The sequence below is a fragment of the Protomyctophum bolini genome, assembly GCF_963924005.1.
Source record: "Protomyctophum bolini genome assembly, chromosome: 7".
Lineage (NCBI taxonomy): Eukaryota > Metazoa > Chordata > Actinopteri > Myctophiformes > Myctophidae > Protomyctophum > Protomyctophum bolini.
This window is the reverse complement of record NC_137868.1, coordinates 39,486,017-39,503,865: the sequence shown is the minus strand read 5'-3', so window position 1 is coordinate 39,503,865 and position 17,849 is coordinate 39,486,017. Positions and strand designations below refer to the sequence as shown.

The 17,849-nt window shown below is 46.2% G+C and overlaps 1 protein-coding gene across 5 annotated transcripts in view; it reads right to left on the bottom strand.

Moving 5' to 3' along the window:
• Positions 1-17,849, bottom strand: part of ddr1 (discoidin domain receptor tyrosine kinase 1) — a 69,895-nt gene that overhangs the window by 40,987 nt on the left and 11,059 nt on the right. For all 5 annotated transcript variants that reach the window (XM_080767661.1, XM_080767663.1, XM_080767665.1 and 2 more), the window contains exons 2-3: positions 6,114-6,271; positions 1,917-2,019 (exon numbers count right to left, since the gene is read on the bottom strand). In XM_080767661.1, the coding sequence (XP_080623787.1) occupies positions 1,917-2,019; positions 6,114-6,213 (203 nt within the window). In that variant the 5' untranslated portion in view covers positions 6,214-6,271. The remainder of the gene's footprint in view (positions 1-1,916; positions 2,020-6,113; positions 6,272-17,849) is intronic.

Below are 17,849 nucleotides of genomic sequence, written 5' to 3'. Positions count from 1 at the left end.
AAGTTCAACTCTCCTCTAACCCCTGTCCTGTCAGCAGAAATGGCCGACACAAATCATTTCTCCTCCAAAGAAATCACACTCTGGTCTGAGTGTGACGTCACACGGCCGGGAGGCGAGAGACGATATCAACAAGGCGTCTCTGTGATGGAGGGAGGCTGAGAGCGGGGGGTAATAAGGGGGAGGGAGGTGGATAATAAAGGATCCAGTCCTCCATCTATCAACCAGAGGGATTAACATTACAGACCATCAGGTCTGCCAACCAGCTTATTTTTTTACCCCCCCCCCCAACCTCACACACTTGCACCCTCCCCTCTCTCACACACTTTCTCCTTTTACCCTCTGCTCCCTCTCTCTTTGCCTTCCCTTCTACTCCCTCTCCCCAGCTTGCTGCACTTCTATCTCTCTCTCTCTCTCCCTCTCTCTCCCTCTCCCCAGCTTGCTGTACTTCTATCTCTCTCTCTCTCTCTCTCTCTCTCTCTCTCTCTCTCTCTCTCTCTCTCTCTCTCTCTGTATTTCCTAAATACCAGCCAACTCGTTTGTGCTGCTATATTTCTTCCTCTCTCATTTCTCTCCATCTCTTTCTTTCCTTCACGTGTCTCCCTCACCGACTCTCTCTCTCTCTCCATTCGAGGTGCTCCATCTGCTCAGCAGTGATAGGAGCAAACACTGTCCTGAGAGCCTACGGCCGTACCACACCCTTCCCCTCTCTCTCTCTCTCTCTCTCTCTCTGTCTGTCTCTCTCTCATAAAATCTGTTTGCCTCCTGCCTTCTGTAGGTCATTGTAATGATCCACCTCTCATTGGTTTCCACTGTGCTCTCTCCAACTCACTTGGCCTCATACCTTTCTCCCCCGCTTCTCACCACCTCTGTCTCTCCTTCCAGAGGAGGTGGAGAGCTACCTCTTCCTTCTCCATCTCCCTCTCTCTCCCTCTCTGTGTCCCTGGTGTGTCTTTAAAGGAGCTAGCTCTAATAATTGTCTCCACATGTCCACAAGCCCAGCCAACACACCCAGCCCAACAGGCCAATATAGAGACAGCCATGTGCGCATGCTGAAAAACGCACATCTTGTGCATATACATACAGTATGTGCACGTGGACTCACATCATGCATCCACCGCAAGATCAGACTCCATCCCATACCGCTCCATTTCTGCAGGACTTTTTGAAAATGACAACATATGGCAGCAAGTCTAAGGGGCTTTTAGGGTGTTTGTTTAGGGCAGCAGTTAAACAAACATTGACGGCGTGAGGTCAGTGACCATGTGGCCAATATAAATACACTGGGCACCCCTCACTTCACACAAGTGTGATTTTTACACCTCAAAGTTAAATAAACACAGAGGACTTTTACTGTGTAGACACAGTTTGGTCGCAGCAGGGCACTTCTCTTCGATATGGTTGATGGTTCCACATTTGTGAGCCTTCCTACCCACTCAATCCGACCTCTAGATCAGACAGCTGTAATGATATTATCTAGAGGTTTCTACTATCTGCTGACGCTAATCTAATCTAATACGCTTCCAACCAATCACTTTAACTGGGTGCCAGTGGACCAGATACATGGCAGACACTTAGCTCTATCAGCCTCTGTCTCACTCACTCACTCACTCGCACGAGTGTCTCACACTCACACACACACACACACACACACACACACACACACGTTGCTGTCGGGCAGAAACCATATTCATTGTCTCATTATCTCATGCCTGATTTTGAACTAGCTTTAAGTGGATATTCGTGTCTGTGGGTTTTATAAATATTCAACAAACTCTATTTTTTGTTTAAATTTACTGAAAACTAACAGTTTTGGACATACTGTGTACACGGTTTCCATTAAACAGCGACAATTTCAAGCATGTCCATGCACACATAGACACAGACTTTACCGCGCAAGCATGCACGCTCATAATTACCGTCCATGTTTGGCCTCGGTGGAGTCTGACCAGGCGCTGGACGCTGTGATGTCAGAGTCAGGGATGGTGCCATCCTCCATCCCAAGGGCATAACGACACTGAGCTGGAAGAGAGAGAGGCACAGCGCACATCTTTTATTAAGAAGGTATGCAGGTATGCAGGGTGGGTGAGATCATTCTGGGGGTCCTTGACATGAAAAAGGTTGAGCACCACTGACAGAAACATGGGTTTTTCAGGATTTAGAAGCCTTTTTTTTTATCGACATCAGTCCAAAATGGGTTAAAGTGGAAGTATTACATTAATTCTCCAATATACTGTGACATGCTCTACTAGTCCACTGGCTTCGGGCCGCTCCAGGAATTTCACAGTTTTCATAAAGTCACTCCTGTGTTTTCTTGGCAGAATGCTTCGGATCTTGTCTCGTTGAAAAACCTTTGCCCAAGCCCGAGTTCCGGAGCACTCTGGAAAGAGTTTTGACTCAGGAGAATTGCTCTATATATATACAGTATATATACATATAAATATATATTTTTACATCTTTCCCTCTATCCTGACTAGTCTCCCAGTCTCCGTCACAGAAACAATATCCCCACATCACCACTGTGCTCGACTAGTCTTACTGGGTAATGCTCAGTGCCTGGTTTCATCCATACACAGCACTGAGAAAGGTGGCCAATAGTTTTTTACTTCTTATTATTGTCTGGGTGTTATTTAGGTGTCCTTGGCAATCTCCCAGTGGGCTATACTGTGCCTTTTAGTGAGGAATGGATTCCGTCTGGCAACTCTACAATAAAGGCTTGATTGGTGGTGCTGCTGGTTCTCATTCATAGTGGTAATTGTGTTCTTGTTTGCCTGTCTGATGACGGTCTCTTTGTCCCCGATAACACTTTAGCTGGGCCACCAGATCTAGGAAGACTGTTGTTGGTTCCAAACTTCAATTTGAGAATGCTGGAGGCCGCCAGTGTGCTCTTTGGAACTTCCAAGGCTGCCAAAAGGTTTATTGTATTCTTCTTCTCCAGATCTGTGTCTTCACTGTCTTGTCACAATCAATCCGTCTCGCAGATCTACGGACAATATTGGCTCTGTGCATAAACACAGTCCTGGGTTTCCAGAAACCCTACACTACATGTATGCACAGATCATATTCTCGTCATGGCTTGGTTTTCACTCTGACATACTGTACTGCACACCGTAAACGGTGAGACCTTTAATAATAATATGTAAGTCAATTACACACAGGACAGGTGTACTACAGTCAAGTTGCAGAAGCATCTCTAGGATGATCGATAGAAGTAGGATGCACCAGAGAGCCATTTATTTGAAAAACAAAACATATACAAAACACTCCCTAAAACATTTTTTTTTCTTTGTCTTTGTGTAGATTGATGAGATTTCTTTTTTTATTATTACATTTTAAGTCTGAAAAATAACTGTGGGGAAAAAACATTGCCACTGCAGAATCTGGCGGAACAGATGTTTATTCCTCATTTATTTACATTCATTACTACGTTCCTATTTGTAATTTAATTTTGTGTTCAGTTAATAGCCGTGCTAATGAAGCATATAGTGACTTGAACTGAATTGAAGTGAACAGAAGAGAGGGAGGGGGAGAGAGGTTGGTGAGGGAGAATTTGAGTGGGAGAAACAGAGAAAGAGTGTGTGTGAGGAGAGAGAGAGAGAGAGAGAGAGAGAGAGAGAGAGAGAGAGAGAGAGACACACACACAGGGGGATAGAAACGGGGGTAGTGGGATAGGGGAGAAAAAAAGAGACAGATTGCCCTGTTGACAGCCAGACCGGATGGAGAGGTTAGCAGCAGCAGGGGTCTCATGTGTACAAGCATGCAGATGTCCAGGGGAAACTTAATATTTCCATCAGACTGTCTGCGTCTGTGATTGGTCACACAGGGCTTTTGGTTGTTTATGTCATCTCCACGACGACTTCCTGTGTTCACACCACATAATAACCCAGATTGACCCGCCGCGCTGGCTGAGATGTTGAGATGAGGAAATAAAAATGCTGCTCTCTTTATTAAATTGCTCTCTTCTCATCTGTTGCCTGCAGGGCTCTCAGCAGATCAGTCTCCATGGCAGTGGGAGATACACTGATGACAAGATCAAGCCTACGTGATGGTTACCATGCTGGTATGTGGATAAGGGTAAGCTATTACAAGATGAGTTTAAAATGTGGAACGAGACACTGTTGTTCAGTTTTCAGTACCCGCATACTCGCGGCCACAGACAGACAAACCGACGACACACAATTTGAGCTTTATATATAGTCGGCAAGCAGAAGACGGGACCTTTGACTAAATACTTTTAATCAGTTCCTCCTCGAGTCGAAGTGGATGTTTGCGGTCATGAAATTCCCTCGAGGCGTTCCTGAGATATTTCATTCACGAGGACGAGACACACGGACGGACAAGCCAAAAGGCATAACGCCTCCAGCATGGCTGTCCATAACCAGAGCTACAGCAGCCAAGACCCCAGAGCAGGTCACGGTTATCACCCCCTAGACAGCTGACATGGCAGGCATTATCAAACCATTGGTCCCATCCAGAGAGAGATGAGAGGTCAGCAGTGTGTGTGTATGTATGCATGTATGGATGTGGTCATGCTCCCTCCAAGGGAGACAAATTGCCCCCCCACCCCTGGCCCCCGGGGTGGCGATCGCCTTATTTTTTTTATTATTAATATTCTTTTTCAACCAGGGCTTGCCCGGGCCTTCATGGATGGATGGATGGAGGAAGGCAGGCAGGCGAGTGGTGAAATCATTAGAACGTCTCATCCATCAACAGCAAGTGCTGGCGAAGTGACCGGACCCTGGGTCTCCAGAGAGAGAGGGGGGAGGGAGGTGGGGGGTTTGGGTTAGTGTCAGGCTGTGGAGACAGACAGAGGTGGAGCAGGGAGGAGGGGGGGGGGGGGGGGGGGCTGGGTGTCAATATCGGAGGCAGACAGTGATATGGTGTGGGAGATATGGGGTGTGGATATGGTGTGTGTGTGTGTGTGTGTGTGTGTGTGTGTGTGTGTGTGTGTGTGTGTGTGTGAGATGGTGGCGGCGAGGGTGTGGAGATATGGAGGGGGGAGAGCTCAGTTGCCATCAGTGAGTCAGCTGACTGGAATGTAGGGCTGAGGGACAAACCCTAACAGCACCCCCCCACCCCCACCCCCCACACCACACACACACAGCTCATCCTCACCCTCTGTGCCACATGGACAGGTGCCCATTTCATTACATCATCATCATGCTGCATGTGATACACGCCCTACAGGCCTGCATCTCCAGTCTTGTTATTTCTCTCTCCCCCTCTCACACACACACACACACACACACACACACTCTACGCTGACCTACCTATATTCTCTTTCCCTGACCTCCTCTCCCCTCTCGTCCCTTTTTCCATTATCACTCCTGTCTGGCGCTGCGCGCTGATGCCCCGAGGCTCAGGCCATCGCGCTGCGATTCGATAACACTCAAGAGCCGTAGGTACAGAAGGTTGACCTCACGGCAGGAACACCGTCTTCTCTGCTTCTATACCTGCTCTGCTCCACCACTCCTTTGGTGTCACTCTCCACCTCACTAGACTCCCTCCAGCTGCCTTGTACTGTATGTACATTAGCGGGCATGGCGGGTGTCCGGTGCTGGCTGCCCCTTCTTCCGCCGGACGGTTTCCGCATGAGTGACTGTGACACGGACAGATTGAGAGATGAGGAGAGGGGGGGCACGTCAAATAAACCTCGGAATGGTGGCTGACGGGTAGAGACAGAGAGAGAGAGAGAGAGAGAGAGAGAGACATATCGTTCCCGTCTGGGAACGTGAGGAGAATGTCGGCGGGAGCGAAGAAGAGATGGAGCGGCTCCAGGGAGCAGAGGAGAGGAGGGGAAGGAGAGACTTCCCCTGGAAGCCTCGGAAAATGATCTCTTTGTTTGTGGTAAGTAAAAAATACTTAATCTGAAACTAATGTCGTTTTAACCCATTTAGACCCGAGGTCGATTATACAAATGTCTTCTAAATCCTGACAGTTTTCTGAAAAACCCATGTTTCTGTCAGTGGTGCATTTTCACGTCAGAAGCAAAGATATGAGTTAAAAAACGTTCGCTCTGAAAGAATATATATTCAAAGATTTGCAGCACATTTTCACGATTTTTCACGTGTGTGTGTGTGTGTGTGTGCGCGTGTTTGTGAGACCTTTTCACCTACCTGGGCTAAAGTGCCACTCGTGATCCTCTGCAGACGATGCCAGCGTCACCAAGACTGTAACCACGACGATGGGCAACAGCCGCAAGGCTGGCATTGCCATGGTAGCAGCAACACACCTGGTTACCTGTCCGGAGACCCGCTGATGACCACAGGCATACCTGTCAGAGAGAGAGAGAAAATATTATAAAGACTGTATAAGTAGATTACATAGTATATTACAAAGTGGTGTCCCCGACCCCTCCAACAAACAATTAAAGAAGGCATAGACAAAAAGGGTATCTTTCCTTCAAGTTGTACTGCCTCTTGAGCCCCCAGCGGCGGGGCAGCGGCTCAGAACCTCTGAACAGAGCTCAGCGGGTCAATGGAGACCCAATTGGTCTCCTGTTCCAAATACGATGTTTTGACGTGAGGGGAGGGGAGGCGGCTATCAGATCAGAACACCCGAACATTTTCTAACAGCGAATAATAATAATACCAACGCCGATCCAGAGCCATAGAGTAGAAGAGTTGTGACAAGTCAAAGATAGGAGAGATGGAAGACTGCAGTGACAGTGTACACACCAGCGTCACTGACAAGCAAACGTACGAACTACAGACTGGCAGCCAAGTAGCCTAGCATCCTACTAGCCTACATATAGGCAGGAAGATGGCGCCCAAATAAGCCCAAATCCTACCGAACGCGTCACTACGCTCTGCCCCTATAATGGCTTAATGGATGGAGAACTGCATACATCTGTATCTATTCTGTAGGAGTGTGAAACTGCATTGTTGTTGTTGTTGCAAGCATCTGTGCAGCAATCAACTCTGTATAAATGACTAAAAGGTTGAAAAATTAAAGAAGATCAGAAACTTTTTAAACTGGTGAACAAATCACAAGGAGAGATTCCACGTCACAAATCAGACTGCATGGCAACACACATGACTGCATGGTGTAAGAACAACAGACATCTGTACAACAACACACATGACTGCATGGTGTAAGAACAACAGACATCTGTACAACAACACACATGACTGCATGGTGTAAGAACAACAGACATCTGTACAACAACACACATGACTGCATGGTGTAAGAACAACACAGAGCGGTGGCATCACCCAGTGCAACGTGATTTATGTAACTGAATGCATGTCAAGAATACAGTACAGATGGGGGTCGTGTCAAAAGATGATGTGTGGAAATGGAACGCGGTGCAAAAGATCATCAGAAGTTAACTCCGTCATTGCCAAGTCCAAGTCAATTAAAGTCACTAAATCTAAATTGTGTAACTAATTTCCAATTCCAGCCAAGTCTCCAGCTCTGCCCATCCACATAATTAAATATCCCTCCGTGCCAGTTTGGCAGTAATCAAAGTTCTGTACTGTAGAAGTTGCTAGTCAAGTCTTAAAGCCCAGTGACAGTCCACACACCAATGCAACTATATAGTCACAGCCGCAGAACTAACAGCACAGACGTCCAGGTCTAGGCCTGCCATTTGTGACTTAAGTCTGAGTTGAGTATAGGTCTCATCGTGTCTGTGGCTGTGTGGCACAGAATAAAAGTACAACACACACAAAACAACATGAAAAACAGAGTCATGGTTTAGATACAAGAATGCCTGTGGCATGAGACTGTTTGGGGCTCTTCTGTATGTTGGAATAGTCAGTTCACTAATATTGAGTGAAACACAACTAACTCCTTGGGCTTAGAGGTATGTATGAATTTGACCTTCGCACGCGCGCGCACACACACACACACACACACACACACACGTCAGTTGGCAAGAATTCTGGGCCCCATGAAAATATATGATACTGGGCCTCTTAAAACATACAGATGATGACATTAATAGTGTGAGCCCCCGTTCAGCCTCGGGTCCCGTGAATCATTATGAATCTTCACAGCTCCATGACGCTCTAACTTGTCGTACTATAGAGTGCGCGCGAACACACACACACACACACACACACACACACACACACACACACACACACACACACACACACACACACACACACACACACACACACACACACACACACACACACACACACACACACACACTGCGTGCTGCTTCACCATGTTGCAAGTTGCAACACAGGCACTTAAGTTCCACTTCAAACCACAAACACAACACACACACACTCTAACTTTTGCAACGCATGGCTACAGATCTCACTGCAGCACGCACATCCTCCCTTCGATAAATCAGCCGTCTCGATCAGCGTCGCTTCTCAAAAAGTCATTTGTCTCAAAACGCTCAGCACAGCTTGCTCAGCGGCAGCGGGAACACATCCCCCCGTATATAAGAACTGGCCACTAAACAACATGACAAAAGGTCCACTCCTGCACACACCAATTTGTTTTCCCCCGGCATGTGACAGACAGGCAGGCAGGCAGGCAGGCAGGGCGGAAAAGCGGCAGGTACTGTAGGTAGCGGCACAATTACGCCTCTCTGCCTTTGGAAAGGTTACATACATACGGAGGCGAGACTGAAGGCGGAGGGGGGGTAATTAGGCAACCGCAATAATTCACTCCCTGTGAATGCCATAACATTACATGGAGTACCTTTATGGGATTAAGAGAGCCGTCACTCATTCCTCACTTCTCCAAGTCGATGATTATGAGTCCGGCAAAACAACCCAAACAACCACCTTCCTTTAATGGTCCATAGCTGGAGGGCAACGTTGTTGGCCGTGTGGAGTGAATAATGGATGGGGGAAAAGATACCCGTGGCTGCGAATAGAATGAATGCAGCTGCAAAAGAGAGCTGAGATTAAAATTAGGGATGCTCCGATCAGGTTTTTTGGGACCGATCCCGATTACCGAATGTTTTTCTCATGATCGACTGATACTGATACTGATCTTGTGCTTAAGAGGCAAATTTGAATATTTCCAGAATATGTCGAAACCCACGTCAAAACTGTTCCTGTGTGTGTGGGGAGGAAGGGGAGAATGTTTATGCCTGTCACAAAGATGCAAAATTATATTATACTATATATCTGATTGACATTTATTAAATGGTGGAAAAGATCGGTTTCTCCAGATAGGGTAAATTGCCGATCACAGATAGGGTAAATTGAACAGCACCAATCAATCACATTTATAACATTTCGCTGTCGGGCAGAAACCTTGTATCTTCATCATTTTACGTCTTTAATGCTTTTTCATAAATTAACGCACAATTTTATACTTCTTCATAATGGCCGTTTACAATTTTCATATAATTATGACTTACCCACAATAGGAATGCCGAGTTGAAAGTGGGCAAGTCTGTGACTTTTATAAATACTTCATTCATTGGAACACATGGGTTTCCATTTCCTGAAAGTAATGGTTTTTGGACATACAAGGTTTCCGACTGACATACATTAAATCTAACGATTAAAATAACCTTAACCCAGTGCGGGTCATTAGACTCATTTGTTTGAGTTAAAGAGCTTTTTGCTGAAATTAGATATTGACCATTTGAATGGAACTACTCACGCTGACAAAATGGTTGTGAGCAGAATGGTAAATAGTAAATGGTGCATTTATATAGCGCCTTTATCCAAGACGCTTTATATAGATTGTGCATTACATTCACCCGTTCACACACACATTCATACACTGATTGCAGCGGAAGCCATGCAAGGTACCAACCAGCACATCGGGAGCAATTTGGGGTTCAGTGTCTTGCCCAAGGACATTTCGACATGTAGACAGGAGGAGCCGGGATTCGAACCGCTGACCCATGGGATCATTGGACGACCTGCTCTACCTCTTGAGCCACAGTCGCCACAATGAGAGAAAAGCACATTTTGATGAAACTGGAATGAGCCACTTCAAGTTCATTGGCCTTTTCAATGCATATTGTGCCTGGCAGATTAAAGGTCCTTGCAAAAAACGCGCCCAATATACAAGGCCCTCAAGTCTGGCATTACTTAGTTGTTTTCTATTCTATTTTTGTCAATAGGAGACCCAGTAGGGGTCTGGGAGACTCAGAGTCTTCTACCGTAAACAAAAACAAATAATTCTCCATGAATTCAAGGCTTCATGCCAGGTGTGTAATTGATTGGAAACAAGTCCTCAGGACAGTGCTTGTTTTGCAAATACTGGCTTACTTCAGGGAGCTTTTTCCCCAAATGATTTTTAGTTTGACAAACTTTTGCAGGTAATTTATGTGCATTGTTTTGCTGCTGTAGCCTACCTAGTACCTACTTTACTTTGGGATTGCTGATTACGACACTTTTATGATTTTATCCCAAGGGAATTAATAGTACATGTTTATGTATAAACCAAGCAATTCCACTGAGATAAAAGGCTTGGAAACCTCACTCAATCACATGTAATGTGTTTTGAGCCTTAAATCCTGCCTCTGTGACAAAAAACTAAAACGATGGCCATTCCTAATCTGCTTATTATTCTGTATGAGTCTTAAAAACCAGAGATATACCCTATCTAGGAAATCTAACTATAAATGCACCAAGTCTCTGTGTGTGCGTGTGTACGTCTGAAATCCACGTAACTCGAGAACCGGTCGCACCACCGACTTCAAATTCGACACACGCGCTCCACAGGGAGTGCAGTCCAGTCGGTCGGACACACGGTTAATTAATTGTAACACAAAATATTTCCATTCCATCTCACAACTCCTCCAATCCCTTGTACACACTACACACTGCCTGTGTTTTAAGGGTGTTGAGGGAGACAAAGTTGTCCATGCATTTCCATGACGACGACAACAACGGGGAGGACTTAAGATAAGGAGGCCTAAGGAGGGGTGACAGCTGTGTGTGTGTGTGTGTGTGTGTGTGTGTGTGTGTGTGTGTGTGTGTGTGTGTGTGTGTGTGTGTGTGTGTGTGTGTTTCTCCCTATAGACCCTCTGTGTTGCTGCTTCATCTCTGAGCAGACTGGTGCGATCGAGCAGCTGACGCACAGCTGTAGTGACACGAGAGAGAGAGAGAGAGAGAGAGAGAGAGAGAGAGCGATGGAAGAGAAGCCGTGATGACATCTTAGCGCATGTGTGTGCGTCTGTGTTTCAGAGAGCAGAACGGAGGTGATGTAAAGAGAATTTGAATTATTGCCTTGTAGAGAGTGTGTGTGTGTGTGTGTGTGTGTGTGTGTGTGTGTGTGTGTGTGTGTGTGTGTGTGTGTGTGTGTGTGTGTGTGTGTGTGTGTGTGTGTGTGTGTTTACACACGCCTGTACATGTGGCAGTTCGGGCACAGAAGAGATTTCAGGGATAGCCAGCCAGTGCAGCTGTCCTCAATGAGAGACAGACTCAACACACACACACACACACACACACACACACACACACACACACATACACACACACAGTCAGTGTTCCAAGAGAGGGGAGAGAGAGAGAGAGGGAGAGAGAGAGGGAGAGAGAGAGAGAGAGAGAGAGATGGGGAGGGATCGAGGGAGAGAGAGAGAGATGGGGAGGGATCGAGGGAGAGAAAGAGTAAGTAAGAAGGGTAATAAAGAGGGAAACAGGACATTGAGAGAGAGGGTCATGAGTGAGGGAGCGAAACAACATGAGTGAGTTAGACTGAGAGTGACAGCGTATTTTGAGAAAACGCCCAGGGCGGCCAATCGACTGAGAAAGTGCATGCATACGCCGCGCGCGTGTGTGTGTGTGTGTGTGTGTGTGTGTGTGTGTGTGTCCACGCATGCCAGATGACGCCATGTTGAAACAGGGGCTTTAATGGATTACAGTGGAGCTAAGCATGCAGAACCGGCACCGACAATCTCCGAGGTCCACACATTATACTGTAGGCCTCACACACAGTCAGTCACCATGACGACGCCACCGCAACCACAGAGCCAACAGCCACCCGGGCGTACTGCATATACTGACATATACACATTAGATTTATACCGTTACCGTGTTCTGTTTAGGTGCATATCTGTAAAATGTCCATGTTTATTAATATTGTACATATGAAAACAAAGTTTTTACTAAATTCATTTTGCTCCTATTCCACCAAAATGTGGAACGCCCTACCAACAGTCATTAAGACATGCGAATCCCTTGACTCCTTCAAAACCGCTCTCAAAGGGCACTTACGGACAGCTACAACACAAAAGTCTATCTTTGTTATTTCAAGTCTGCATTTGTATAAAGTCAGCAGGGGCCTTCAACAGGGGGTCCTCAGAGTTACTACAGGGGGCCACATCTTTGTGTGATAGGATCTTTGTTTTGTTTTTTTGTTTTGCATTAACCACTTTAACCCCCGAGTGGAATAGTAAGAGAGTGGCGGCACGCTTTGATCTCGCCGCAAAGTGGGTGCCTATGGGCTATAGTTCCAAACATTGGAACTATCCCATTGAGATCGAATGGGCAGTTCCGCATTCCATTGTTACAATGGGAGTCAACGCTAGTGTCGCCACTCTCCTACTAGATTACTCTGTTTAACCCTAGCATGATAGAATCCCTATTCTAAGGAGAACCTTAGCCAAAAATAGCAAGATCTACAGTACAAGCTCACAACACCTCACGCTGCAAAGCGTCGTGAGCTTCTAGATCCTGCAAAGAGGTTTTGTGTATCGGTCAAGTTTACTAAGTATTGGCGCCTGCCGCCTGCTGCAACTCCCATACCATGAGAAACTAATTCTCAACTTTTCAGGGTTTTAAAGTAGTAACTAGTAACTATTTCGAGTCGACCTCTAAGCTACATTTCTTAAAAAGCTACTCATGTTAAGTAGCACCTGGAACAGTTAAGATCGTGTCCTAGCTATCAATGATTGGTCTCTTGGCCATGTGCAGACAGCTGTGAAATTCCTTCCACCAGACCAATACTCTGTGATGCGAGGAGAGAAGAGAAACAAGCATATAATGCTCCAAGGCCACAGCGCAGCCGGAGACATTTTGGAAAACAGCAGGGACGTTTTTTTTGGTGAGTGCAAGCGAAACAGAGTCGTCCATAAGTGTCCAAGAACATTGTTGATACTGGAGGCAAGTGGTGCTCAACAGGTGGTGGCTTATAGGAGAGGAAGAGAGGGAGGGATAGAGAGAGAGAGGAGAGGAGAGGGGCTGAGCGAAGGATTGGTAAGGGGAGAAAATGATATTTAGAGAGAGAGAGAGAGAGAGAGAGAGGTAGGGAGGAATAGAGTGGGAGTGGGTGAGAAGAGAAAATTGAGGAAGAGAAATTGGAGACCATATAAAAGGGAGAGAGAGAAGTAGGGAGAGTGTGCGTGTGTGCGTGTGCGTGTGCGTGTGCGTGTGCGTGCGTGTGTGTGTGTGTGTGTGTGTGTGTGCGTGTGTGTGCGTGTGTGTGTGTGTGTGTTGTGTTCTCCTCTCTCTGCTCTCCACTCACACAATCACAATCTGTCCACGGTAATCCAAAAGCAGGACCTAATGAATACTTATGAGCAGCTGCTGGCTCTGTCTGTCCTGCACTGCAAAATACAACTGACAGCGGAAGTAGAGACTGTGTGCGCGCAGGGGACAGGTCAGCAAGATAGGAAAAAGGCAGAGAGAGAGAGAGAGAAACGGACACAGATAGACCAGCAAATGGACGGGAGTCATTTCACAGTGAGTTCCCATTGCATCATAGATAGACAGTTTGCCAAACTTTCTCTATAATTAGATTGCTTCAGTCAGTGCAAACCTGGCGAGGACGCCGTCTCCATTAGCCACGCGCACTCGCCTCTCTGCCTAGAGTGCGGCCCCGACAGACGCTGGCACCGAGCACCAACATTCACCCCCCCTCCTTTCTACTTTTAGAAGTTGCGTATGATGTAAGGCCGTCTGTCCCCGTCTCACTGTATAAATGGCCGCTGTACTCGTGCTGTGCAGTCCAGCGACGTGTGAAGTTTAGCAAGGAGGCCAGATTGAGCGGCAGCCTGATTGACTCAGACATGACGAATGACCACCAGGGAGACTGAGGGAGTGGGAGAGGAGTCAGCGCTTTGATTTGGATTTCCTGTTAGGAAGCTGGCAAAGGAGTCAGACCAACAACGACAACCAAGACCTACTATGAATAAACCACTTCAATTAAGTTTACGTCTAGTCTGTCAGACTGGTTCCAAAACTGTATTTTACCTGCAGTAGTACAGTCCAGCTTAGCACAGCATATAGTGTAGTATGGTATAGCATAGCACAGCACAGCGTGGTGTGGTATACTATAGTAGTAGGGCATAGTAATATAGCCCAGTATAGTATTGAATTGTGACAATGCCAGTTACTAAAGAGATAGCACATAAATAGATGCATGAATCTGTCACTCTGCCATTCACATGTTGCCACAGATACACCAGTCTGAAAGCGTCTCGGTCGTGACAGATGTCCACCAGCCTCGCCAGGGGATGAGGGGAGCTCTGTGCTCTTTGTTATAGGATTTCCTGTCAGTGTACTGAGGGACACTAGTCCCCTCTGAAAAGGAAGTGTGTGTCGTCGTCCGTCCCCCCCAACACTTTCAAGGGTTGAGAGAGCGTATATCCACGGAAACGATGCTGTTTTTCCTGAATTATGAGCTTGCGTGCGTGCGTGCGTGCGTGCGTGCGTGCGTGCGTGCGTGCGTGCGTGCGTGCGTGCGTGCGTGCGTGCGTGCTGTTAGTGGAAGACTGGAAGTGCTCGTCCCACAGGGCCCAGTCTTTCCATGTCTCCATAAAGAACCTGCTTCAAAAGTAAGGCTGTAAAGTTGGGTTGGCAACGCTGTCATCCCTCAGCTCCAAAGAATTTCCTATGACCTTCTTTAAAGTCTCCTTCATTACAAACATTAGGATTTGGGTGTAATGTTTCCAATGGCTGTGACTAACACACTACCTCACTATATCCACTGATGTAAGTAAGGAGACCAGATTACCAGTGGCTCATTTATCTCTACTGAAACTAATGTACATTTGTGTATATGTCCCAGCTGGGGTAAATGACAAGTTTCCTGCACCAGTCTCATGTTCGTTTGTTATCTCGCACGTTAGTTGAGTGTAATTGAGCCTCACTCTAGCGTTATCAACCAATGTTGGTGAATTATAATAAGTGATGAATTGATGTAGCCTGGAGGAAAATAAAACACTTTAATTGAAGTGACCTGAGTCAAGAGAGGCTGACTGCTGAGCCAGTACACTGACTCACATGTGTGAGGTGTCACACTATGGTATCAAACTGAGTTATTACCCAGACTGTGATTAGTTCTCTGGGTATCTATGAGCTGTCAGGAAGGCATGGGCGGGGTGTGGAATGATGCACTTTAGTGCAGCTCATAACAGAACTGTAACCTGCCATTAGTTTAGACTCCCATTTTCCTTTTTGGATACGAGTTCATTTTCAGCTTCACTCAGCCGATGGCTGCTCAGATGGTTAAGTTGAGCATTCAGCGGAGCAGTTAGGGATTTATTGTCTTGCTCAAGGACACTTCCAACACATAGACCGGCAGGAGGAGACTGGTGACCTTTTGATTAACAGACAACCTCTATACTAAGCTACACTAAAGCATTAAATCAGTCCTCCTCCAAATCTCCATGTACATTTTCGCTTACAGTCGACACTCGAGGGGGAAAGATTATGGAATCAAACTTCCCAAAACAATGGCTACGGACTGTTATTATCGTTGTTCATCTTTGTATCCCCCTCTCTCCTCTCCTCTCTCTTTCTCTCAACCCATCATGATTGAGGCAGATGGCTGCCCTCTCTAGAGCCTGGTTTTGTTCAAGGTTTTGTTCAAGTTGCCACTGTGGCCAAGTGCTTGCTCAGGCGTGAAACGTTGATCTCTGCTCTAGTCTTCACGTGCAGTATCTTGAGACAACTTGTTTTGATTTGGCACTGTAATATTGAATTGAATTGATACATCTGTGAGGTGCAAGTGTTGGTCTCAGAGCTGAAAGCACAGGGGTTGTTAGTCACACTTTGTTGTTATGGCCATCTGGCATCTACACACACACACACACACACACACACACACACACACAATGCCAGTTCCATGAGTCAGGGGAGCTGAATGCTACTACTACTACTACTGGTCATTGTTGATTTTGTCGACTAAAACTAAAATGTTCGTCCACTTCCTTTTTCCACTGACGAACACTAAATGGAAACAAAATAAAAAACTAAGCTATGATGACTAAAACTAAAATTTTGTCAACTAAAATGTTATGAAGGGATATACTACTGGTCCTTCCAGTAATGTTTGTCCAGTCGTACACCGGTGAGTCACGCTACTGGTGAATAGCTGGAAGTGTCAGTCAGGACTGTGGAATCTCAATGGGGTCCAGTTGAGTATCATCACACAGGATGAGGAAGGAAGAGATAAAGGGAACACAAAGGATAAGTCACGGCTTGAGGAGAGCTGATGGGAAAACTGTACAATGGTACTGGCAGGGAAGGAAGCTGCCTCCAATTTCACTAAAAAGGCAAAACGAGAGTAAACAGCCTTGAGTTGGAGAGTGATTGAAGACGTAGCTGTGGGGGGTGTCAAGAGATAAAGATAAGAGTAGCGGAGAGAAGGAGAAAAACACAGAGAGGGAGGGAGATAATGAGTGAAAGAGATGGAGTGAATGACACACAGAGATAGAGAGAGTGGGAGATAAAGAAGGGGAAAAGGGAAAGAGAAGGGGGGGGGAGGGAAGTGCAGAAAAGATGAATAGCATGGTTCTTTACCGAGTGAGGACTGACTCATTACTCTCCAAAAGAAAAAAAAACAATTCACAACTTCAACTATAAGTGCCGGCTAGCTCAGTCACAGGCACAGCATGGCAGCACTACAAAGTAGCGGCGTGCAACAACACAGCCCCTTAAAAGATCCCATTCCCCGCCAACTAACGGGACACATTTACATAATAACAGTCATGAAAGCACTGGCTTAGGGGGAGTGTGGCATGGGTAAAGAATGTCTGCAATAAACCTAGATTCATTACCGCGCAGCATAGCCAAGTCGAAATCAATCATAACCAGGAGGAAAAACGCCTTTTTCCCTGGACCCGTCCCCGAGTCCCTGTCAATTTTGGAAGTATAGGCCCTCCTGCCTGGTCCTCTCTATCGAGCTTGAGCTTCAGACTTACAGCGATGGCACATTCTTCAGCATAATGTGCACAGCAGACAGGATCCAATTGGTGATTCATCACCAAAGGTGGGAGTGAGGCCATCAATCGGCCGAAACAATATATACAGTATGGCTGGCAGCACAGTGTGTCAGGAAGCATACAAAATGTTGTTTTCATTTCCTTTTGTACCCACCGGCCATGTGTCTGATGTTGGCTTATATGGTTTATATGGGCGGCAGTGGCTCAAGAAGTAGAGCAGCCGTCTTGGAATCTGAAGGTTCCAGATTTGATTCCCGGTTCCTACTGGCCAAGTTTCAAAGTGTCCTTGAGCAAGACACTGAACCCCGGCTAACTGCTCCCAATAAGCAGGTTGGTGCCTTCTAGAAGTTCTAGTACATGGTAATGTAAAACGCTAGTGAAAAGCGCTATATAAATGCAATCCATTATATTATGTGTACAGTAACTTGTGAATGTAGAACACACTGTATTAGTAGTACCCGTGACAATAGGTCATTTGGTTCTGAATGTCCCCGCACTATTGGGACATGCCTGGTCTATTTATTTATTTATTTTCCCCGACCGGCGCTGGTGCATGCCATGGTCTATTTTTATTTAGCTGTGCAATAGTGTGTCGCATTCGTACAGCCTTTTCAAAAAGTATTTATTTAAAGACGGTATCTTCTAAATATTTGATCGGCCCAAAATATTGTGTTTGTCGTCATGATTTGTTACGATCCGAGTTGGCTTTGTCCGCGGCGTAACCGTCTTTATATAAATACTTTTTCAAAAG